The sequence below is a fragment of the Struthio camelus genome, chromosome 3 (genome assembly GCF_040807025.1).
Source record: "Struthio camelus isolate bStrCam1 chromosome 3, bStrCam1.hap1, whole genome shotgun sequence".
Lineage (NCBI taxonomy): Eukaryota > Metazoa > Chordata > Aves > Struthioniformes > Struthionidae > Struthio > Struthio camelus.
This window is the reverse complement of record NC_090944.1, coordinates 3,707,776-3,731,448: the sequence shown is the minus strand read 5'-3', so window position 1 is coordinate 3,731,448 and position 23,673 is coordinate 3,707,776. Positions and strand designations below refer to the sequence as shown.

At 51.5% G+C, this 23,673-nt stretch overlaps 1 protein-coding gene across 1 annotated transcript in view; it reads right to left on the bottom strand.

Moving 5' to 3' along the window:
- The window catches only part of LOC138066508 (otoferlin-like), a 29,194-nt gene extending 11,563 nt beyond the window's left edge, over positions 1 to 17,631 (bottom strand). The window contains 14 exon segments of the mRNA XM_068936377.1: positions 1,564 to 1,685; positions 4,918 to 4,984; positions 6,089 to 6,238; positions 7,060 to 7,089; positions 8,507 to 8,637; positions 9,457 to 9,619; positions 9,911 to 10,072; positions 11,355 to 11,474; positions 12,273 to 12,434; positions 12,978 to 13,112; positions 13,698 to 13,802; positions 16,016 to 16,132; positions 16,981 to 17,071; positions 17,537 to 17,631. Of these exon segments, the coding sequence (XP_068792478.1) occupies positions 1,564 to 1,685; positions 4,918 to 4,984; positions 6,089 to 6,238; positions 7,060 to 7,089; positions 8,507 to 8,637; positions 9,457 to 9,619; positions 9,911 to 10,072; positions 11,355 to 11,474; positions 12,273 to 12,434; positions 12,978 to 13,112; positions 13,698 to 13,802; positions 16,016 to 16,132; positions 16,981 to 17,071; positions 17,537 to 17,610 (1,629 nt within the window). The 5' untranslated portion in view covers positions 17,611 to 17,631.
- Positions 17,632 to 23,673: the final 6,042 nt, after the last annotated feature.

The window sequence follows — 23,673 nt, the reverse complement described above, 5'->3', positions numbered from 1 at the left end:
TGTATAATCCGGGTTCAAATTCCTTCTCAGGCCCAGAGTCACAGATGATAATACAGTAAAGTCCATGGACCACTAACCTGAACCAGGGCCCTTTCCTGCACTGAGTCTTGGCCAGGCTAGCTATGGCCCACAGGAAGCTCTCCCCCACCCAGGGCTCATCCAAACTGCCCATGGGATAGCCTTGCCCCAGGCTATTCCCTGCCCCTGCCCAGCAGTGGGATGGGGCTGGGCACATTGCCTGGAGCCCTGGCGCCAGGCCTGGGGGCAGGGTCCTGGTTTGGGTTGCTGATGGGCAATGCCTGGCCCTGATCCATCTCCTACTATAGCTGTAGACTCTGATTCCACCGTGGGGAGGGTGTTCTCACCAACTTAGAACTTCTTCCTCCACTCTCAAGACCAAGTTGATGCCTTTCTCATACTACTCATTAAGCTACACGATTGCCTGATCCTTCAGTGCAGTTACAGAGAGCAAATCATAGCTCCCACCACCTTTGGTTTTTTTTTTCCCCTGTAATTCCTGCAAGTACTTCTGGTTCCAGCTGCATTGTGTGGGACAAACCCCTCCAAGAACTACATACAGTGATGGCTGTGATTCCTGCTGCCATGAGGCATGTTGGGTTTCAGCCCCACATACAGCAGCTGTTTGGGCACTCAGGATGCCAGTCACCTCAGGAGCTTTAGACATCCACTGGCTGAACATGGGAGCTGCCTGATCAAATGGGGGCATCTCTGGATGGACAAATCATACAGTCATATGGGAACCGAGGTGGGAAGGGACCGCTGGCATTCAAAGTTAGAGAAGCTTGCCCAGGGTCAAGCTCCCATGTCTCCAAGGACTGAGAGCTCTGCAAAGTTGCAGCACACTCATGATGCATAAGTTCATTGTAGGAAACAAATGATGCTTTATGTCCAACAGGAATTTCCTTTGCTGCATCTTGCGTCCATTTCCTTCTGCACTCTCCTTTGTCCTCTGCCATATCCCCCTGCCACGTACCATCAGGTACCTGAAGATGGCAATTCAATCCCCCATTCACCTTCTCCTCTCCAAGCTGAACAAATCCAGCTCTCAGCCTCTTCCTCTTCTTGTATGCCACGTCCTCCAGACCTGTGACCACCCTGGTGGCTTCCACCACTGGACTCACTGCAGTAGGTCAGTGTCTTCCTTGTGCTGGGGAGCACCAGTCAGGACAGAGAAGCCAGAAGGGATCTGACAAGTGCCAGAAAGAGGGGAAGAATCCCTCCCCTCAACTTGCTGGCCAACTCTTGCTAATACAGCCCAGCATGCACTTGGCCTTCACTGCTAGAAGGGTTCACTGCTGACTTTTGCTGTCCCCAAGATCCCAGGTCCTTTCCTGCAAAGCTAGTTACTCTGAACTCTCCGTCTATGCAGAGAATTTGACAGTCCCAAGGCTCATCTCACCTAGTGCTAGATACCCCTCACACAGGTGAGATGCATCCAGCAGGGCTGATCCATCCTACTGTGTTTTCCACATGGCTAGGATCTGACTTCCATCCTGCTGCTGAGCAGGCAGAGCCTCCTCCTCCCCCTGCCAACACACATACCTTCAGTTCATCAATCTTCAGCTTGTTCTGCTTCTCAGGAAGCTCAGTGGCTCACTGCTGCTGCTTCTTCTTATCATCTTTGGGTGCCTTGGACTTCTTGCTCTTCGCCTGACCCTTGGAGCCTTTCATGGGAGAGTCATCCGGTTTGATTTCTGAGTCCAAGGGGAAGCAATGGGGATGGAGGAGATGGAAACGAGGGTGAGGTGGAGCGGAGGAAGACAGGGAAGGGGGAACATGATCACAGGCACTCAAACAAGAGGAACATGAAAGCTGACAGCTGCTACTGCCTGCAATTCCCATCTCAGTCCCACAGAAACCCTTCAACCTCTCTCCTCTCTTTCCTCAGCTCTGGCCATTGCTACCCAGCTCACAGCATTTCCAGGAGCCCACAGATCTCCGCGTAGGGAACTCCCACAGTTGACCCGAGCAGGAGTCATTTGGAGGACTATGAAACATGGACTGAGAGCCTAGGCTCTGCCTAGTTTCAACAGCACTGAAAATATCTGATCCTGCCCATAGCACCTTCTTGTCTTCTTTCCACTTGTCCTGCTGGGCTGCTAGTACAACACCCTTCCCAGTCTTCCCTGAAGGGCTCATTTCCCCATCTCACTCTGGTCTCCGCTACGTCCTTTGAAGCTGACAGCAATGGCGTTGGAGAAAAGAGAAGGGAGTGAAAAACATCAAGGGCACCTGGCTGGGCCCTGCTAGGTGCGCCCATGGAAGAGAATACTTCCTGTGCCCAGACCCCTGACATGTGCGCAGCTTGCAGAGCAAAACCCCTGCCTAGGTGTGGCTGAGGTGACAATGCTTGAAGCTCAGTGCCAAAGCACAGACTGCTGCTCTTCAAGGGTGACGCCAATGACTAGCTGCAACAACAGGCTCTTAAGATCTCTCTCTTCAGAGCAGTCACCAGCCAAGGACACAGTACAGTCTACCTAGAAAGGCATGCTCAAAGGAGGCTGCACAACACTGCACGCTTCTCCCACTCATGTGCAATCCCCAGCCCTCACTGCCTCTATCCCGCCAGCTTTCATGGCTGCTGCGCAAGGCAGATGAGAACAGACAGATGACAACAGATAAACCTTTAATGTGGAAGAGGAAAGCAGGAAGGAAGGGCAGTGTCAAAGGGGAAATGAACCCTGCTCAGAATGACTGACAGAACGAGGAGGCATACAAGGACACCCCCCCAACAGCTCTGCTACTACAGCAAGCCCAGGCAGAAGCTGCTCAGAGTCATCGTCAAGCTCAGCAGCACCTGGCCTCATCTTTCTCATGATACAAAGGCTAGTCTTCCAACAGAAGCCAGACTCTCTATTTTTCCCACCTAATGGGGTCTGCATGAACAGGACAACCACCCCCTCTCCTCTGAATTCACGATCTATGGAGAGCAGGGGAAGCAGGCAGCGCTGGGAACTCAGTGCTATCTGCTGCTACCCTTCTTTACTCCACTGCCCATTTAGTCCATAGGGTGGCCCTTTGCTGAGCCCCTACGCAGAGGCTCCTAAACCTTCTCCCTCTGCCCATTCCCATATCACAGAATCACAGAATCGTTTAGGTTGGGAGGGACCTCTGGAGATCATCTAGTCCAACCTCCCTGCTCAAGCAGGGACCTCTAGAGCATATTGCCCAGGATCACATCCAGACTGGTTTTGAATATCTCCAGCAAAGGAGACTCCACTACCTCTCTGGGCAACCTGGTCTAGTGCTGTCACCCTCACAGTGAAGAAGTTTTTCCTTTCCCTAAGTGATAAGCTATACTTTTCTGTGGATGAGAAAGTGGGCTCAAGAACATAATTCCACGAGAAGAATTCACACCGTGGATTCATATAAAAAAAGGCAATTCCTGGCCAGAGCTGGTCATTTGCCCCATATGAGGTTAGCTGCTTCGGTACTTAAACCCCCTCTCCTTCCTTCATCTTTCACCCTGCTATAATTTTGGATTCTTTACTTGTTGCTATAGAGCCATTCTTTTCAAAATTCCATTCATTCACCATTTGATAGGAAAACTTGGCCTCCTAACTCAGAAGATTAAGAGTTTTCCTGTAGGTGGCAACTGCTTCAGGATTAAGCGTGCAAAAATCAACATTAACGCGTGACTAGCTTTCAGTTCCTAGCACTGCTCTCCTCCTTCCCTCATTGTACAATGACTAAACTTAGTTCGAGTCTGTAAGAACAACTGTAATATAAATAATAACAGTAGGAGTCTGTAAGAATGACTGCAATACAAATAATAGTAACAAAAATTACATTGCTGTTTTTCTACACAAAGAACAAGATAAAAATCAGATAGATACCACTGCGGAATGTTATTCTCCTGCAGCTTTTCTCACATTTTTTTATTTTTCTTCTCAGTCTTCATGACTGAGCTGGCCAATCATGGCTCCTCAGGGAAATACTCACCAGCCCTGCTTACCAGGGACTGCCAAAGAGCCTGCAGGGTGGACAAGGTCACCCTTGGACAGCAGGTCCCAGCTCACTCATGTTCACAGCCCATAGTACTCTTGGTATGAAATTGGCCTCACCCAGCTTGAGGCATCTGCAATGCCCCATCTGAGCTACTGTCCCCCAGACTCCTTGAGAGAAAAACGCTCTTAGGGCACACTTCATCTCAGGACAGTATCTAAAATAGGTCAGAGAACTGGCCCTGAAAGGCATAGTTTTCTCTACTGCCCATTCTAGAAAACCAGAACACAGACTGCACTTTCAGCTTTAGATCACAGACTACACTTTCAGATTACACTTTTTTTTTTTTAAACAGATCACTCTTCAGCTTTACACTGAAGATAAAAGCAGTCAGGTTAGATGGATCCCAAACATCTTGCCTAGTTGACTCTTCCCTGGCAAAACTGGGGCAAAAGGAGGCCTCCATAAAGCCTCCCTCATGGTGACGAGGGAAAACCCTGCAAATGTGATATTAACGTATCTGTTCTTTGCTGTTCTCAATAGACTTTGAGCACACAGCCTTGCAGCTCTATAAACACATGGGCAAGGGGATGTGACTACTAACTTCTGAAGGCACAAAAATGCCTTCAGTCAATAACACAGATCCTAGTCACTAATCTCATTACTTCCACACAGCCTTCCTTCCAGCAGGGATGAGCTGGAGGCTGCCACAATGCCACACTCGGACTGGGAGTCCCCTGGCATTTGCAGCCTGATATGTCAGCCCAACACAATCCATACCAGGTCTGCATTCACAAAAATTGATCCCGCCTGGAGATATGCAACACAGCACGAGTATCTGATTGAGCAGAAGAGCAATTGCATGCTCGGAATTGGGTGCCCAAGCACCAAAAGGAACTCTGGTCCTACCCTTCCCTGCCCCGTTTCCTCCCTTGCTTGCAAACAGCTCACCCTCAGCAGTCTCCATTCCCTCCTCCTCCTCTGCTTCTGCTGCGGCTGCTTCCTGCTGCCAAAGTTGCTGGGGGAGAAACAAAATGAACAACGAGTGGCCAGTTGCACTGAGCTCTCTGTGCTCATTGAAAGTGCCTAGCTTAGGGGTCGCAGCTCTCCCTTTCTCCTTTGAGCAGGGAGCTAGGATCTAGCCAAACTGGAGAAATCAAAGTTGTTCAACACAGTCTTCAACAGTGACGCTGCTAAATAACTGTGCTCTGAATACAAACGAGACACAAAATAAGTACACCCAAGGAAAAGAAACCCTGCTCAGCTCTGCCAGGTGAAAGCCTGGTTGACAGTCAGGCAAGGCTGGCGAGAAAAGCAGCATGGCCCCAAGCCTTTGGCCACAAGGCTGCCCCGGTCTCTGCAAGAACAGCCTATTAGACAGCTAAAGCACTTTTACCTCTCTCTTGCACTTGTTTAAATTGTGTGTCCATCCAGGAAGCTGGACAGAGCCCAGGCAAGTGGGGATGGCTCTAGGGTATCCAAGGAGCAGTTCCCAAGGCCAGGGATGTTGCCAGTGCAAAGAGCCTTTAGTTTTAGGTGGTTCTGTGTAACAGCGGAGGATCAGGCCCCACAAGAGAAAAGAAACACCCTCTCCCTCACTGTACAATTTTTCAGCACTGGTACGCGAGCAGGAATTCTCACAAAGGCAGGGCTCAGCCATGAGCAGGACTGTGTGCGAGGGAGTCTCTCTCGCAGGGGATGGGGCAGGAGGACGTGTCTATGTTTGCATGGCATCCTTGTGCACTTGGGCAGTTCGCAGCTGAGACACTGGGAAGACGACTGGGCTGGTACCAGCAAGGGAAACAGAACGAGCACCTGGCTGGCGCAAGCCCACGTGCCCCTTACCAGCTCAGCAATGAACAGGGAGGCAACAGGCAGAAACAGCAGCTGATCGCTGCTTTTCTACCACCCCGTTTTTCACACCGGGGATGGGGACTTCAATACACATACTTCCCCTCCTTCCTTAGGCCAGTGGTCCCAGCCTTAGTGCTGGGAATGGGCACTGTTTGCATTTCAAAAGCAGTCCACTGCTGTGCTGTCCCAACAGATGTTGGGACTGTGCTGTTCTGCTGGAAATAGCCGAGACCTTGCAGGCAGGGAACATCTTCCTGCACCCCTCCACTGCTCTGCACCCACCCTCCTCCATTGTCTCCACTGAAGCAAAATACTTGGACCACCAGTCCAGCATGCTCTCATCCGGCTCCTCCTCTTCTCCTTCCTCTCCTCCTCCTCCTTTCTTCTTCTTCTTCCTTTTCTCCTTCTCTTCCTCAGACTGCAGGAACAAAGGAAGCAAAGACAGAGAAGAAGAGGGATCAGATGGAAGCAAGATGTCTCTCAAAGGGCCAAGGAGATGGGTAAATCCCTTGAGAAGGCAGAACCCTCCTGGCTGGGCTGTATCATTAGCACCTGCCACCTTTTACAACTGGAGAAACTGAGGCTCCGAGTAGCAAAGGGAGCTAGCTGCCCAAGGCTCCAGAGAGATAGTGTCAGAGTCCTAAACCAGAGATGTCCTCATCCCTTTTCCATCATCCCTTTCACTCATGCATTTCCCAGGCTGAAACACCTGAAGCTTACATGGTACCAGGCCCCCCTGTCCCAGCAAGGTATCCTGAGCCCGCTCAGTGCGTCACTATTAAGCCTTTGGGAGGTGGTACCACAACCACATAGTTGTGGTGGGAATAATCATCATGCACACTCGCAGGGTGCTGCCTCTCCTGCTCCTCCCAGCCCAACTATGCCCTGAAGTGCTCACCAAAAAGTATTCCCAAATTTGCAGGGACCAAGCCAGTGCTATAGCTACGGTCTAAACAACGTAGCTCTGTCTTTGCCTTGGCATGAAGGGGCCCAGGTCCCTGCTTGCTCGGGGAGCAGTGTGGAGGATGCATGAGGGCGGCTGGTGCCATGGTGGCCACTGCCTTGCTTGCTGGGTCAGGGCTTTCCTGTGTCTGTGCTGTGCAGCCCAGCCCAGCTCCACTCACGCCCAGCAGCCAGAGGACAAGCAAGGCACAGGATCGTTCACTGAAAGCCACACAGAAGGGTAGCATAGGCTGTGGAGGGGTAGAAGCACACATGCAAGGCAGATCCGTCACTTACCACCTCCACCTTCACCACTGCATCCGAGTTCTGCCGCCAGGGCTAAAAGGGAACAGGGAGAGGGAACAGCAGGCTAGTGGGCAACTGCACCGCCAAAAGGCAGCAGAGTACAAATGCACACAGACACACAGGTGCACAGTGAGCTGCGAGAAGTCACAAACAGCTCCCCACGGTTGCAGGAAGCAAAGGCCTTGAAGGAACAGTCCTGGCTGGGAAGCTCTGCATACAAGGGAGACGTCTGCTGGGACACATCAAACCCATCTCCTCTCGGGAGAGCTCTGCTAATGAAGAACCCCAATCCCAAACAATGAGAGCACGGGCCTGGAAAGATACCTGGGCCTTCAGTATGGATAAAGACTGCTTTGCTCCCTTGGAGCTTCTTTTTGTCTAGCTAAGGAGGTTTGCAAGTTTTTGTGGTACATTTCCCAAAGCCAACAAGCATGTGCATGCCAGGGCTTTTCACACATGCACACGTGCTCTGGGGGGTCCCCTTGAACACAGCTGGGCCAACAGACTCCTTGTGAATGCAAATGCAAGTGACAAGAGTTTTTTGTGCACCTGCTAGGAACTCTAGGTAGAGGTGCATTTGTAAATCCACCAAGGACTTGTGGGTTGTACGGGTGTGTGTTTATGCACATGTGCATCTGTGCAGAAGTGGCTTTGTATGTGCTGTGGTCTTTCTGTAAATGTGTCCATTAGGGGCCATGGATATGCATGCACATTTGGAGCCCGCAACGTGCCCATAGGCACATGCATGCACACATGCTGCTTGCAGAGCAGAGGAGGACATGAGCACTTCCCTACAAAGGGCTTCCTGTAGAGAGACAGGCATTTCTTTTGGTAGAGAGCGCTCTGGAGTAGACAGCTACAGGAGGGTGCTCCAATTTCCATTCTGGGCAAGAAAACGGTGACAGGCTTATTCAACACGTGAGCAAAGTCTGACTCCTCGGGGACACGTTGCTTGTCCCATGTGCAGACTGCTGATTTTTCAGGGCAGACCCAGTAGGTCTAGAGGGCTCTGGCTGCATCAGGATGACTCTGTGTGCCTGGATCAGCCCTGTGCCACATGCATCTGAGGTGCATGCATCTCGAGTCTGCACCATTCACAGAACGATGGTTCAGACAGAGCAACACAGGGGCAGGGTTATGCTCATGGGGGCTCATTCCTATTTAACTGTCTTCACAGGAAAACGTACCAATACCTCATTTTCTTAGCCCAGGACAGGCTGTCTTGGGGCAGCAAGCACCAGCTGAGTTCAGCCAGAACAGGACAGGAAGTGACTGATTAGTGCAACTAACTATGACCCCAAGGCCTTTAATTCCAGGCATCAGTCCAACTACATGCCCAACAGCACAAGGTCGCCTCTGCTTGCGAGGGGATCACCCAGTTATTGACAATGCAGTGAAGACAGACATGCTAAAGTAGTGCCGACACACGGATACTCACAGCTTCCAGCTTCACCATGGTCTCCATCTTCTTGATGGGAACCTCAGGTTCCACCTTGACAACAAGCTCCCCCGTGGGGCAAGAGGGAGGACCTCTGTCGGCCATTGCCAGAGAGCCATTGAGCAGTTCAACTGGACAGAGGACAGAGAAAGACAGACAACAAGAGAGAAAGGATAGTGCAGAGTGGAAACTGAGAGCTCAAGTGCGATCCTACAGGATTCGGACAGGAGTGGCGTGTGACCCTCTTGTTCAGAGAAGGACCAAAGCACGGAAATTAGTACACTGGTTGGGATTCAAACACTGGCCACCTCAGTGCCAGGAACACTGCTGGTCTTGCTGCTGTCCCCATGACTTTTCAGGTCTCCTTGCTACAAATGTCCACAGGGAAGGCATCTCCACCTAAGCAAGCCATCCCAGGCTCTCGTTATAATCGCCAGAGATCTAAGTAATTCAGTCTAGTCTAGAGCACAACAAGGCCCGTGCCCTGGACAGAAAAGCTACTTGCAATGACACAACAATGAGTCCAGCCCTCCAGGCTGCATTAAGTGTATTGACTATATCTCTTCCACGGGAGCCTGAGCTGTCTGTCCTGAGCAAATTCATCTCCCAGTCCTAAGGAACAGTTGGAGATTGTAGAGCCATGGAAACACAGCTGTGTTAGTGGTGAACCAGGCTTTCTTGTCTGACAGGTGTCAGGAGGAGTAGGCAGTTATCACAGTGAGACCCATGGATCAAACCAATCAAAAGGCAACGATGACCTCATGCCCCCACGGCTTCCCAACCCCTTGATGGGAACCTTGAATCCTAATTCATTTAACAACCAAGCAGACAATGCCCCATAGTCCTTACAACCCACTACCCATCTCCCTTCTTTTCTATATCGCTCACTTGTGTGCGGTGCCCCACCAATGACCCACACCAGCCTGTCCCTCTTGGCCCAAGCCTGGTACCTGTCATATTCCAATGGTGGGCCTTCTTCTCTGGTGGGCGACAGATGAACTTTCAGACGGAGCTGACAGCATGGGACCCCACTAGGGTATAACGCCCAAAAGCCCGGCACTCCACCACTCGGATGTGGAGGGGCGGGTGAAGCAGTTCATTCTCTGGGAGGTCCTGGAAGCAAAGGGGTCCTGGTTATCAAGGGCTGCATGTAGGCTACAGCATGTCTATTGTGGTGGTTGCCAGTAGGGACTCAAAGAGAGATCATATTGGAGGAAGAGGTCTCATGTAACTCTGGCAGAGCTGGGCCTGGGAGCCATCACAGAAAGGGGATCCCCAACTAGGCTGGAGATCACTTCCTTTACTATCGTGGGCAAATGGAAGCAAGGGGCCAGCAGCCACAATTTGAGCTCCAGTCAAGCCTGGATTTTGGCCAAGGGCTCAGAGGAAAGAGGCAACACTCACCACTCCCAACCGCTTGACTGAAGTGCTGAAGTTGGCGCTTTTCTTGTAGTTCTGGATGAGAACTGACTGGACCCCCTTTCCAGCACACTCAATGTCCATGCGGGGCCGCTCCACCTGAGCCACGTTCACTCTCTTCAGGTCTCTGAGTCCCCAGAACAACATCTAGGGCAGCAGGAGGAGGAAAGGCATACAGGTGAGAAGAACTGCCCCCAACTGCTGCCAGACCTCTTTGCTGGAGCCAAAGGAGTTGGCTTTCCTCATCCCCTGGGAGCAAGGATCCCTCACGGCACACAAAATCACCTGGGCAGCAATGGAGCCCTCAAGCTTCTTTTCCTTCTCCATGCGGCTCTGGCATGCAGCATGCTCTCTCACTGACCCCACACAAACCACCCCATGACTCACCTGCAACAGCCTAACATCTTTCCGATGCCCTCAGCACTCCTCTCCTAGCCCTCTTCTGCCCTCAGACTCCATAGAGCAGGACCACATCAGTCTAGCCCATCTGCAGTGGCTCTTCATTCAGCACTGGCAGCATTTTGTCAGAAACAGGGAAATGACTGCCTCCTCCCCTTTCCTTTCTTGGGATAAGAGACCAACACCATGATTAAAAGTCCCCCTGAAACAAGCTTTTTCCACCTCCTGTCCCCCCATGGCCATATTCACACTGCGCACCAGAGGAATAGTATTTCTTTGACCAGATGCAAAAGTCTGCAAAACGTGGAGGTAGGATCTCTTTAGAACCCCTGGGGATCCGATCAGCAGCATCTCCTCCTAGCAGAGACACCTACAACAGCCGGGTGAGTCATGCACCAAACCTCACTGTCTTTATTGCCCACATCACCATTGTCTACCAAGTCAGCCTAGGGTGAGGAGCCCTGATGGATGTGTCACCATATCTCACTAGAGAGAAGCAGCAGGCATCCTATGCTTGAGGTCCAAGATTGGTAGTATGAAGCTCATTTGACCTATATTGTTTTTTTTTCCCCTCCCACTGATACTAAGGGAGGGTCAGTGTGACTACTTCAGGTGTAGGTGTATACCCCTCCTCTGAATTTCAGCCCACACGCCCTCTACTGCAGCTCCTAGGCTTGCTATGGTGCCCACAGTTAAGAAAGCAAGTACTAATCCAGTCATCCTGCTTTTTTTTTAAGGGCTGCTGCAGCTTAACTCCCTGTGCAGCTAGTACAGGCAGGTCCTTGCAATCCAAACATCTGGCTGTAGGTGCTTAACTTGTCATCAGAACCTCTAAGATCCCTCCTGGCCTTCAAACACCCACTGACAGAGTCTTCTGCCTTACATCACCCTCGCCTAACAGATGGAGCCCTCATAATGGGATCTGGTCGAGGCCATGACAACACAGTACCTTCTGCTGTGTAGCCATCTGGCTGCGCAGCATTCAAGTCTGGCGCCCCAAGACGAACCCCTCTGCTGTCAACGCATTTGCCTCCACTCTGTATTTACTCAGCACCAGACGAATCCCCAATGGCACTGGCAGGATGGGACCCCTGTCAATGCCTGGGGGTCCATCGACACGAGGCAGGTCTGACTTGCCCCCAGCTCCAATCTGGAAGAGATGCATCACGGATTAAGGTCTGCTTTTTTGAACTGGGGGAACCGGCACACCCTGCTCTCCTGCACTGGGTCTGTAGAGTCTTAGACGATTCAGCAATCCACTGACTGTACAGTACAGGCACTTTGGGAAAAGGTGTTCATAGGAGCACAAGAGGTGGTGCTATGCTTCCACACAGGGCACATTCAGCAGCAAAGCAAACTTCCAAGCCCACCCACTAGTACAGCTGACAGGCTGATATGGACAGGCTTTGGCCAGCTCAAAGCCTGAGCAAAGCCAGCAGGTCTCTACTCCACCACCTTCAACCACTCCAGGCATCTCCTGCTCTGTCTAGTCAATGGAAAGAGAGGGATACCTACAGGGAGAGATTAGCCCCCACCCTGAGCTCCTTGTCAAAGATGCTTAGCATACACCATCTTCCTCTATGAGAGCTCACACCCCTTTTACCTGGGACCTTCCCATTGACATCTCTTGAGAGAACCAAGACTCCCAATGACAGCTTCCATAGCCCAGGGATGTTGCAGAGAGTTTGTGCTGCTGCAACGCTTTAGTAGGGTTCCCTGCCAGAAAGAAGCTGGCATTCATTGCACACCAGCATAACTCTGCAGGAGCTGCCCTCACACTGAGCTGCGAGTAGCTATACTACACCCTGCTAGCTTTTCTAGGATGCATGAACTAACCACTCTTTGCAGCACCTCAGAAACAGAAGCGTGGATTAAACGCGGTTCTCCCCCACACCCCCTCCCGCTCTCTTCCCTCCCTTGGTCTGGGATGGCTCTGTCCAGCTGCTACCTGCAGTAGCTCAAAGGCAGCCAGCAGGTCACCTGCTGTGGAGTTGCCCCGGTATATCTGGTAGCACTCCAGCTGCGGAGGGAACCGTGGAGGGCAGTACTGTTCATCTGACATCTTCACCACAGGTTGGGCAAAGGTGCGGCCCATCAAGTCAGCTTTGCCCTGGCCAGGCAAAGACAGCACTCGCGTTTTTAGCATCGGGCTTCTTGTCTGCCTTGAGAGACCAACCAAAGGTCTCCACAGTTAGCCCCACAGCACTCCCCAGTGCGGGCAGAACAGGATCAGTCTGCTGCACGTACGTGACCAAAGCTCAGTGCCACCTTCCACTGGTGCCTTTCCATCCACGAGGCCTTTCCTAATGCACCAACATCTTTAAGGAAGGTGAAGGAGGTGGCCCAGGGTTGGGGCAGCAATGAGGCCAGGACTGAGCACTGCTCTACAGGGAGAGACTACAGTAATATATCCTTGCCTCCAGCCTCACCTGAACTCTTGCTTCTGTCTCCAAACATAAGACACCAAGGAGTGCAAGAGATCAATTAGCAGCAGAGGCTCCTAGTTTCTTCTGTGCCCTGGGAAACAGGGAGGAAACATCTTCCACAGGTCAGGAAAAACACTTCTTCTCACATCTGCTGCACCAGCTGCCTTGCCAGGAGTGATCTCAGTACCTGAATCAGAAATGCTTTCCTCTGCTGAGATTCATCTTACCACTGGGTCCTGCTCATAGATCTCAATGACAACTATGGGAGGGTCGTCCCGCATTTCGTGAGCTTCTCCATATAGCTCCACATTGTCAAAGACCAGCAGCTGGTCCCAGCTTGGGCAAAGGCTTTCATTGAGAACCTGGAGGAACAGAAACAGCATTTACCACTACAGCTAGGAGTAGCAGCCAGGGCCTAAGGCTCTGAACAACGGGAGCAGAGAGGATATTGATCTCAGTTTTCCTGCACCAGGACTTTTGCAGCGCTGCGAGCAGCGGGGAGGTTACTTTGAAAATATGAGGGGATTTATCTTGGGTCACATTGCATGTCCACAACATAAAGGCTCCCTTACTTCATGGTAGGCACCCCAGGATCCCTGACTAGGGAGGGGAGAGAAAAGAAATCTCTTTATGGCACCGCTTGTCTCTTCCTAAGGTGTATGGCTAAAAGAGATGAGATGTATTTTGTCTTGTAAAGGTCCTTTTCTCCCCACTGCTTATTCAGAGAATTGAGGCAGCTCTGATGCAGATGCGGACACTGTGGCAGTCTGCAGTCTATTGGGTATTAATGCTATTGCCAAGCAGTGCTTTGGATCACAGATATTTACTGGATCATACTGTGAAGGCACCTGGGGCTAAACCCATTAGAGGGTTGATGGCTTATGGGGCAAGAGACAGGAAAGAGCCACATTAGGATCTGAAGCCTGATCCAAAGGAAGGGGAATTACAGGTCTAACTCGCTTGGCAGATCTTGACCCAAGATACTTGCAGCTCCCAGAGTTCACCCCTTGCTCTGATGGTCTAATTTTCTCTGCCTGAGCATCTGCTTCCTTCTGTCAAATCAGGACAAAACAGTACCCTGCAAAGGGGCAACCACAGGGATGACCCCATTTCCGTGAATGACCCCAGGCCTGGCCTGTCTGAGCCATGCCACAGGCTGCAACTTCAGTGCTGGCAGCACCGGTAGGCTGGCGCTTGCTCTGCAGCAAGCGAGCCATAGCGCATCTCCCATGGACTCTCCCAGGAAAAAACAGCAGGCAGGCACAAATTATTCCCAGCTTCCACGAGGTTTGCTAAAGCTCGGCAGCCTTCAGCACAGGAAGAGATGGCACAGAAACACCTCCTGCTTCCTGTAGGGTCCAGTTTCTCTTCACCAGGCAGCTGAAAGCTCAGTCACACAGAAACGGGGTGGCTGTGTGCTTGTGCCCAGGGACATGCAGTGAAAGGGCTGTTGGACTTGCCTGCAGCTGGGGAAGAGACTTCCAACAGGCTTCCTTTGAGTGCAAGGTTGCTCGAGATAGCTAGTCAGGCCCCAGTGCTATGGCTGCTTTCGCACCCCAGGACCCCACGGTCAACCTGATCCATGATTCTGCAGGAGTCAGGAGACCCAGCCCCATGGCAGGGCAGCAGGATGGACAGATGATAGGACAAGTACCACATTCAACCCCAGGGATTGCCCACTCCTCCAGGTCAGGAAATAGTGTTCACCTCGGGGGGAGGAAGACGACTCAGGCAAAGGGAGCCAAAAGGCCACTACTGTCAGCAGCAAACAAACTCCTGGCCTGGTACATGTGGGCTCGCAGCTCAAACACCTGCTTCTCTGTGACAGAGAGAGGGGGAAGTGAGACAGCTTGGGATGCATCCCTGGAGCTTAGCCATGGAGAACTCCAGATTGGAAGGCTGAAGATTTTCCCTTTCTCTTAGTTCAGTGCCCACGAGGACTGTAGGGCAGGTGCCCTGCACTTCCATTCCCTACAATGGAAGCAGCTCCCTCTCTGGACGTCTCCTATCATGCCTTAGAGCCTGCTTTATTTTCTGCTGTGGCAAGCCAAAGCAGAGGAAAGAGTTACTTTATAATGGGCTATTTCACCAAGCCTAGGAGCCTCGCCCATATTGGGAAATGAGAGCAGCAAGTGCCAAAACTACAACTTCCACGGGGACCAATAACCCCAAATGGCTGCAGCCACACAGACCCAGGTAGACATTGCACGAATTTCAGAGGAACTGCAATTTTCTGCAGGAAGGAACAAAAGATTTTGCAGATATAGCATCTTTTTGGAAATTTTGTGAGCAGCTCTAACATATTCGGCTATTAACTGTCACCCATGAGGTGGACTGAAGCAAGAGTACACCACAGTGATAATAATTAGATGGCTTCATCTGAAAGCTCTCCAAAGAGCTACCTACTTAACAATTTCCTCTACTTAGCAAAAATCAGAGATGGCTGCAGGCTGCTCACTTCAATATTGGGTGGACATTTGCCACCTTCTGGGGGCTGCTCCCCTGGGGAATTGCACGGCCTTGTCACGGCTCAAGGCAGGCAAAACCATCCTCTAGCTCAACTGCAAGAGGACCCAGTTCTGTTACTGTCTGGGAAGGGCTCTTCAACTTATATTAATGCTCATCCTTCCCAATCCAGGAGCGTATAGGCAAACCTGGGAGGCATGGGGCAGTTTATAGACTGACTATGCAAAGTTGCCAGATGGTGAAAAGTATACTGGTGACCTATTTCAGGCCAGGGCCCTGCCTCAGGCCCTGGGCCAGGCTGGGAAACTCCCCCACCTCAAGGGGTCCCTCCAACCAGCTCCAGGGATGCCCTGTCCAGGGCTAAGCCTGGCCTCACCTGCGGACGGGTTAGGGCTGGGCATTTTGGCTTGGGCTCACGGTGCACCAGGATGGACAGCCAGGCCTCAGTTCCCACCACAGACTGGTTAATTAGCACACTAGATATAACGGTTGTAGTCAGTGGAGGGAAGTGGTCATGCTGCCTTGGCTGAGCACTTCTATTGGGTGGTCTGAAGAGAGGTCTAAACACCTGTCTTGACACAGGAGGAGCATACAGGTCCTTTAGAAAAGGAGCAGAGTCCAACAAAGGATTTTTCTTCTTGGACTGGCTCCTTGCAGAAGACCTGTGTCACCAGGGAACTCTCCTGCACACAGGATTTGCAGAGGCCTCCATCCATCCTGGCTGCTGCAGCCATCCAAGGAGCTGTGTCCATAAGCTGACCCAGCTAACAGGCACTCTCCATGTGGAGGGCCAACTCACCTCATCAGCTAACAACCAGAGTTTCTGGAGGAAGTTTTGCACCAGCTTCACCTTGTCTTTCATGGTGTTGTTCTTCACCTGCGAGCGCAGAGTCGTGGCTTGCTGACCCATGTTTTCCTGTGATTAAAAGGGAGCCCAGGACACATCGTGAATGAGAGCACAATGGAGCACAGAGAAGGCAAAAGCAGCAGACAGGTCTCCCTGCGTTTAGGAAGGCGTGGTGAGGACACAAATGCCTTAGTCCTGCCACGTGCATCCAGATAATGGTACTTCTGGCGCCCCTTTGTTAACCTCAGCAGGATATAGGAAGGGTCCCACAGCACAGAGGTTTCCGCCCCAGCAGGGCCTGCCATGGGACAGAGAGGTGTCAGTTGTGCTTATGGCATTTTGCAGTGGCTTCAAGCCTTGTCTTAAGCATAGCCTCTCCCCTTTCCCTGACTCCACTACAAATCAGCATCTGGCAGTTCAGAAGAGGGGACATAGAGGCTTCCACAGGTCACATTCATCACTCTGTTGTATGCAGCTGGCTAATGAAGCTTCATTGCGTCAGCTGGATAAACCACTTGGTCTTTGTACAGCTCCTTTCCAATAAGTTAGCCTACCAGCTCCAAATACCCAGGCTAGGGTTAGCCCTGCAGCATCTATACTCGGCAGAGTCCCCCACATTCCTGCTTTCCCCTCTCCTGAACTCTTTGACAATAAAGCGACTCCTTTTCTGCACTCCGGGATTTCTTCCCAATGAAAAGCAGAGCGTGATGGAGGGGACGTAGTGGTGTGGACCCAAGGGTCATGTGGGACCTGTGCAAGACAGGAAGTGCTCTTGGGTCCCCCTCTTTAGCAATAAACCTCAAACCACCAATCCGCAGAGACTGGAAGTCAAGACCCCTAAGGACCAAGGTTCCCCACTGCATTGATGGGGACCAGCCCCATTCCCGAATCTTCCTCCCCAGCTGAATCACACTTACTAGCTCCCTCATGCAGGACTCGAGTCTTTCTCGATCCAGCCTCGTGCGGGAAGAGTGGTGCCAGTCCTTGTCAGCTAAGGTCACAAAGCGCCTGATGGAAAAGCTCGTCAGCATGAATCCTGCGAGAGCCTGCTGGCTCTCTGCAAGCAGCCTTGCCAGGCTGGATCTCTGCTAGCAGTAGGGCACTTGCCTACACAGAAGCACCCTTGTTCTTTCAGTGTGCGCTGCAATCGCAGCCAAGTGGCCTATTTACACCCAGCACTCAATGACGTGCATGAGGAGAAGGTGCCGCTCAGGCACTAGCCTGTGGAGGCCACAAGACTGAGTCTGTGTGGCTTTCATCACTGGCTGGGGGTCTTTGGAATTCAGAGGCAAGTACCACCTCGTCCATGCTCCAAGGCAGAAGGCAATCAATATGGTGGTGTGCTAAGCCAAGAAAATGATTGCCTGTCATCTCGGAGCATAACGCAAGGGGAGCTCATGCTCTCAATCTTGCCCACATCCCGGCTGAGAGCACAGGTCTGTGGTGGGCAGCTTTTGCTAGTCTTTTACTCACAGGCACCCACTGCTCAGCTCCTCCAGGACCCCTCGGAGCCAGCGCTCCAGCTGTGGCTTCTCCGTCTTGATCATTTCCTGTACATCACTGAGGCCTTCCTCCTGGAATGGCAATGGAGGGGGGAAAGCAGTGAAGGGGGCAGTGGAGCAGAGCCCCACAGCAGGCTGAGGTTTAGCACCACAGCCACTCCATGAAGAGCAGCCCTGGCACTGCCAATAGCACACACCTGCTTCTTCCCCAGGCTTTCCTGCCACAGAGCTCAGCTCTGGAACATGTTTGGCTGGGGGAGGCTGGCTTCAGTTGATGTGAATTTCACCTCTCTCCACCTGCAGGCATCACAAAGGCTCCTCAGCAATCAGTTCAGGCTACAAAGGAGGCTCTGCCACAAAAGGGGCTCACTCCAGGAGTCCAGGCAGGTAAAGTCTCCCACCTTCCTTCAGCCTTCCGGGGGACACTCTGGGTCTGACCCACACCAAAATTCATTCAACCCCCAGGGTTTGGCCATTCATTCTGTGGAGTGTTTAGTATTGCGGAGCTTCCTCTTTCCTGGCATGAGTTTGATAAAGGCTCTCTGCAACGGTCTGGCCCTGCTTTGTAACAAGCTGCAGAGACATGCAGGGAGCCGGGATGTGCCAGGAATGGCCTACCCCATCCCCTGAGCCAGCTCCATCCCCAGCACCTACTGGCCACCTTGTCTGCAATCTTGTCCATGATGGCGGCATTATACAGTCTCCGGCGCTGGTCTGGCCACCAGCTCTTGATGTACCTGCAGGCCTTCTTCTCAAAGTATGGCACCTGGAAGCAGTTCCTGCAACAGGAAGCAGAAGGATGTTCTGTGGTAGGACCACTCCCAGCCAGGAATGGCCATTGCCCCCCACCTCCCCCAGCATGTCAGAGCGCTGGGATGGGGAAATGGATATACATGAAGTCAGGCCAAGAGGAAAGGCGCTGGGAGTAGCATATATGAATTGCACGTTCAAGGACAGAGACTCCATCTCTCCTAGCACCCTTCCGCATCTGGAGTACTGTGTCCACGTCTGGGCTCCCCAATACAAGAGAGACATGGAGCTCCTGGAGTGAGTCCAGCAAAGGGCCACTACGATGATGAAGGGACTGGAGCATCTCCCCTAGGAGGAAAGGCTGAGGGAGCTGGGACTCTTCAGCCTGCAGAAGAAAAAATTGAGGGGGAATCTCATCAATGTGGACAAGTATCTGAAGGGAGGGCGTCAAGAGGAGGAGGCCAGACTCTTCTGCGTGGTGCCCAGCGACAGGACGAGAGGCAACGGGCACAAACTGAAGCACAGGAAGTTCCATATGAATAGGAAGAAAAACTTGTTGACTGTGAGGGTGACAGAGCACGGGAACAGGTTGCCCAGACAGACTGCAGAGTCTCCTTCCTTGGAGATATTCAAAAGCATCTGGACACAGTCCTGGGAAAAACGTTGTAGGTGACCCTGGTTGAGCAGTGGGGGTCGGACTAGATGATCTCCAGAGGTCCCTTCCAACCACAACCATTCTGTGATTCCTAGCACCAGACCAGTCCCCACCCAAGCCCACAGCTGGGCCAGCCATGCCTGGGGGAAACTTTCCCCTCCCAGCCAAGGCCCACCCAAACTGCCCCCAGGCATGCCCTGCCTGGGTTAACCCCTGCCTCTGCCCAGGGAGGGTTGGGGCTGCATGCATTGGCCAGGTGCTCCAGTGTGACAGCGCATGCAGGCAGACACCATGAGCGAGCACAAGTGAAACCAAAGCACTAACACCCTATTCTGAAAGCCAGCGAGCATTTCTTATAGACCCCCCTGGCCTTCACAACAGGCAGAGGTCTCTGCTGTTTGCAGAGCTGCCAGATTTCCATTCGTCTGTGGGATGGACGTGGCATGGAGAGACAATAGTCATGGCACAGAAAAGGGGGGGAAGAGCCAGGATCACAGGCATGCCCTGCAGAACAGGTTCATGCTTCTGGTTTGCCCAAGGCAGCCTGAGCATCCACTGTGAGCCAGGATTCACCCTGGATAAAGCCACTGCAGATCCTGCTGCAACTGGAATCACCCTTAGGTTACAAAATCAGTGAGCAACATGACATTCTCACAGAAGCTCTAATTAACCTCTCTTTCTTTGCACACTGGGCATCTTCCTGTCTTGGTCTAAAGGCCAGCCACACAGGGCTAGACCTTCAGCTCTCGGAAAGGTCAACATCTTGCCTAAGCAAGCTAATCTAAGCTTCTTAGGAGGTCAGTGGAGAGAGAATGGCACATCTGAGGACAATTCTACCTGTGTGCATTATGCCTTATCCTAGAATGGGATATACCATCTTCTGGAGATGCTGAGGGCTCTTTTCGGACTGCAGAAGGAGCCTAGATGACATGCTTGCACCTGGGATACTAAAATTAAGTTGACTAAGTGTTGCCAAAGGAAACTAGTGACTGCCTGGCTACCTTGCCAAGACATTTGTTTGATGGTGAAGGTAGGCATCTATATGACCCCTTGCAAATTGTGGTGACATACCAGGCTGGGTGTAAACAGTTCCAACATCCACCTTGAAGGAGCCTACCAAAGTCCCACTGCGCAAGAGATTTTTTGAGTGGATCACCTGAACAGCGAGGGAGAACAACAAGTCAGAGCTTTTTCTGTGCCCAGCCATGCTGGGAGGGGTAGGGCTGTTTCTAGAACGGTTCAGTGTCAAACATTAAAGGATTTGATGCATCTTGCTTAGTTTGGGCAGGAGATATAATCACTCACTGTGCTGTGTGAAGCACAGTGTGGTTGGCAGCTCTTGTTTAGCAGTCTTGCAAGCAAGTGTACACTTGGATTCAATAGGAAAAAAAAGTAAAAAAAAAAAACCATCTCTGAAACAAGATGCAGTGTTCCAGCCACTATGGCACCAAACACTGAGACATTCTCCTCAAGGAAGTGTCTCAAAGATGCTTGAAATCTATGCTTTAATTCCCTTCCTGGGAGAAATTACACAGCCAGACTATGCATGGGATAGATGTGGATGCTCCTAGCCAGCCTGCTTTGATCTGTGAATCTATGAATCTCCTTCCTAGTCTTCCTTTGCGGCTCTGGGGAGAGCTGGAGCCTGTTTTGCTCTCATTATTTACAACTCTGAATTTCCTCAAGAGCTGTACCCACCCTCATGCTTCAGGGAATCCACTGGCAGCCTCAGGAAGCTCTTGCTTCTCCCCAAGCCTAAAGAGACATCCTGAGACAGGCTTAGTTTTGCCTAGCTAGGAAATACCAGAGAGCAGCCACAGAGCAACAGAGGGAACACGAGTGGAGGGGTGTGTGGCTGCAGCAATAAGGACACTGACAGAGGGACTGGAGGGGGTCTGCAAAGGAGGTGAGGCTCGTAGGACATGAGGGCTCAGAGAGAGGGACTGAACACCTCCGCTCCTGCCAGAGGTCTCGCATCATCAAGGGTCTAAATCCATCCCAACAAGTAAGTAAAATGGGTTGGTTTCCACCAAAGCCCACTGAAAAGGGCAACACAACCATGCTCACTTACGGACAGCTTGATGATCTTATTGAACACGACATCTGGGAGAACATGGAAATCAAAGACAAAGCACTGAAAGAGAAGGAGCATGCATGAAAGCAGGGAAGCAGGCATGGGCTCCTTCTGAATTGAAGGACAACATTATGGTCCCTATCCCACCAACAGAGACATGTCTGGGCAGAGGAACAGCCTGCAGTTCACGTCACAGCTGCAGAGGGACCCACGTCAGCCCAACAACTGACAGCATCAGTGATCTGAGAAACTAAAATAAAGCATTAACTTCTTGGAAAAACTGAGAAAGTGGGCACAGGCTCATTTAATTTGAAACTGATCAAGTGAGGGGTTTTGTCTTGCTTTGGTTCTTTGTCACCATTTTGTAAAATACCAGAGGGCCAAGGTTTCATCCCTCCTTCTGCATGGTTTCTGATTTCATCTTACTCCAGCAAGAGGTAACAGAAGAAAAAGAAAAACCACCAAAGTCAAATAAATGTCATTTGCTGTCAAACTGCAGTGTAGGCCTTGAGGAGCAACGAGCCTGGAGCAGCACCTCAGGATAAATCCAGCTCACCTCATTGTAGTAAGGGCAATTAGTCGAGTCCTTCATGGACGTGCATTTCTTTTCATCTCCAACCTCCACACGGGCCACGGGGTCCATGTTGAGCCCAACCAGCTGCCGTGCCTCAATGACTGTGATGCTGACCTGGGGAGAGAGATTCATGGACCTCCACCTCGGCTGCCCTAAACTGTGTCTCCACCTGGCTCTCCTCTCCAAGGTGCTTTCAGTGCCGGGGTGGCAGCTGGGTAGTCTCTCTTCATCACACAAAAGGGACAGGGCTGCTCCTACAAGCCTGAGAGAGCTGCAGCATGGCATGGGAGGTAGGAGTATCAGAGCAGCCCTGTCCGTTCAGATGGCTCTTCTGCTCCAAGAGCACGTAAGGCACAAAGTTGAACGGATTTAGCTAAGCTGCGGGAACAGACACTCTGCTACTGATGCCCTAACTGGCTTAACTTGCTTCTGCTAAAAAATACAAGGGGTAAACCGCTCATAAAAGGAAGCTGATAAAAGACAGCTGAGCTCTCTAAAGAAGAGGACAAGACTGCCTGGCATTGATTGCTGCACAAACTGACTTACTGCAGAGGAGCTGAGCTGCAAATGCAACCTCCTACCCCTCACACAAAGCTACACCAGCTTAACAAACCCAGCTCAAATCCCTTCCTCGTTTAAAGCGCAGCAAGGTAGGTGCGAATACTCTCTGGCCAATTAACTGAACCTCTTGCTCTGTCTTGCACGTAATTTGTCTTGCACCTTCCTCCTTCTCTTTACATTCTGATTATACTATTCCCGAACCAGGGACACTCAGTCCTCGTCGTCCTCGCAACTTGCTTTAGGCTTTTTATGCGTATAATTAAACCTCTTCCACATACTGCTCTACTGCATCTTCTGATGGCAACTGGTCTCTCGTGGGATTTAGAAGTGGACGCCATAAGTGGTCTACAATAAACCTTTAACAACAAATCATTATTTGCATTGGTCCCAGACATCCCTAGGAATGTGCTACTGCACTAACACGCAAGGACAGAAAAGTAAACGGCTGCCGAATCAGCATGACTCAGGGAAAGCGAGAAGAGGAACAAGATAACAGCAACCAGGCACCAACCTACCAGAGGAAATCCAAGGAGTACTGCCAGCCAGGCCTCGTCAATTGGGAACGCTAAAACAGGTACTGAAAGCCTTTGGAAATTAAGAGAACTGTGTTGGAGATTGCCTGCTTCAAACCCTGATTAAGCTGGGCTTTCTGGGCTTGTCACAATGGACAGCAAATCCAGTTAACTACTTGAGATATAGCTTATCACTCTAGCATTTAAACACCAGCTTTTTGAAAGTCATCCTCCCACAGGAACAATACCTGAAACAGTCGTTCACACGTGAGCCAGCCTTCAGACTTAACAAACAAATTGTCAGTTGCTTTTGTGAGCGCAGTACATTGAAACCCGCGCTGGACTCGCTCCCAACAATGCCATGCCAAGGTCCATAACCTGCTGCACGGGGAGGAGGCACAGCCTCGGTGGGACTCCAGCAAGCCTAGGCCTGCTCAAGTGACTGTCAGTCCTTCCTCCTGGTCCCAGAGCTGTCCCACAGGCCATCGGGGACAAAGGCTTCAACTAAGAGATTCAGCTCCTCAAGGAACTACTCTGCTGATAGTTGTGGTCCAAGAAAGTGTGAAAGAAAAGTTCTCAACTCGCCTCTTCCTCCCCTTAAACGCTCCCTGTGAAATGGTCTCTCTCTGGGCTCTGAACCCCCCGAGCTGAAGTTGGGGGCACAGCGTTGTCACCTACCTGATAATCCATCGGCCTCCCAGCACTCGGCTCCATTTTGATATCAGGCTTGGACCTTCCAAAGGGCAGGAAAAAAGACCTCCGTCAAACAACAGATGAACTCACTGCAGACTGTGACAGAGCATTTCCCAGCGTTACTCCTCACAGTGCAGCTCTCTTGGCATGAGAGGAATATAAACTCCAGGGGCTGTGAAATGCCACTGAACATTCTTTGTTCAAGCGTTTCTGAAAACGGTTGCATGGGGCAACGTGATTTCCAGCATATCTCAGCTCAGGGAACACATGGCTCTGGGGAGCAGGCACG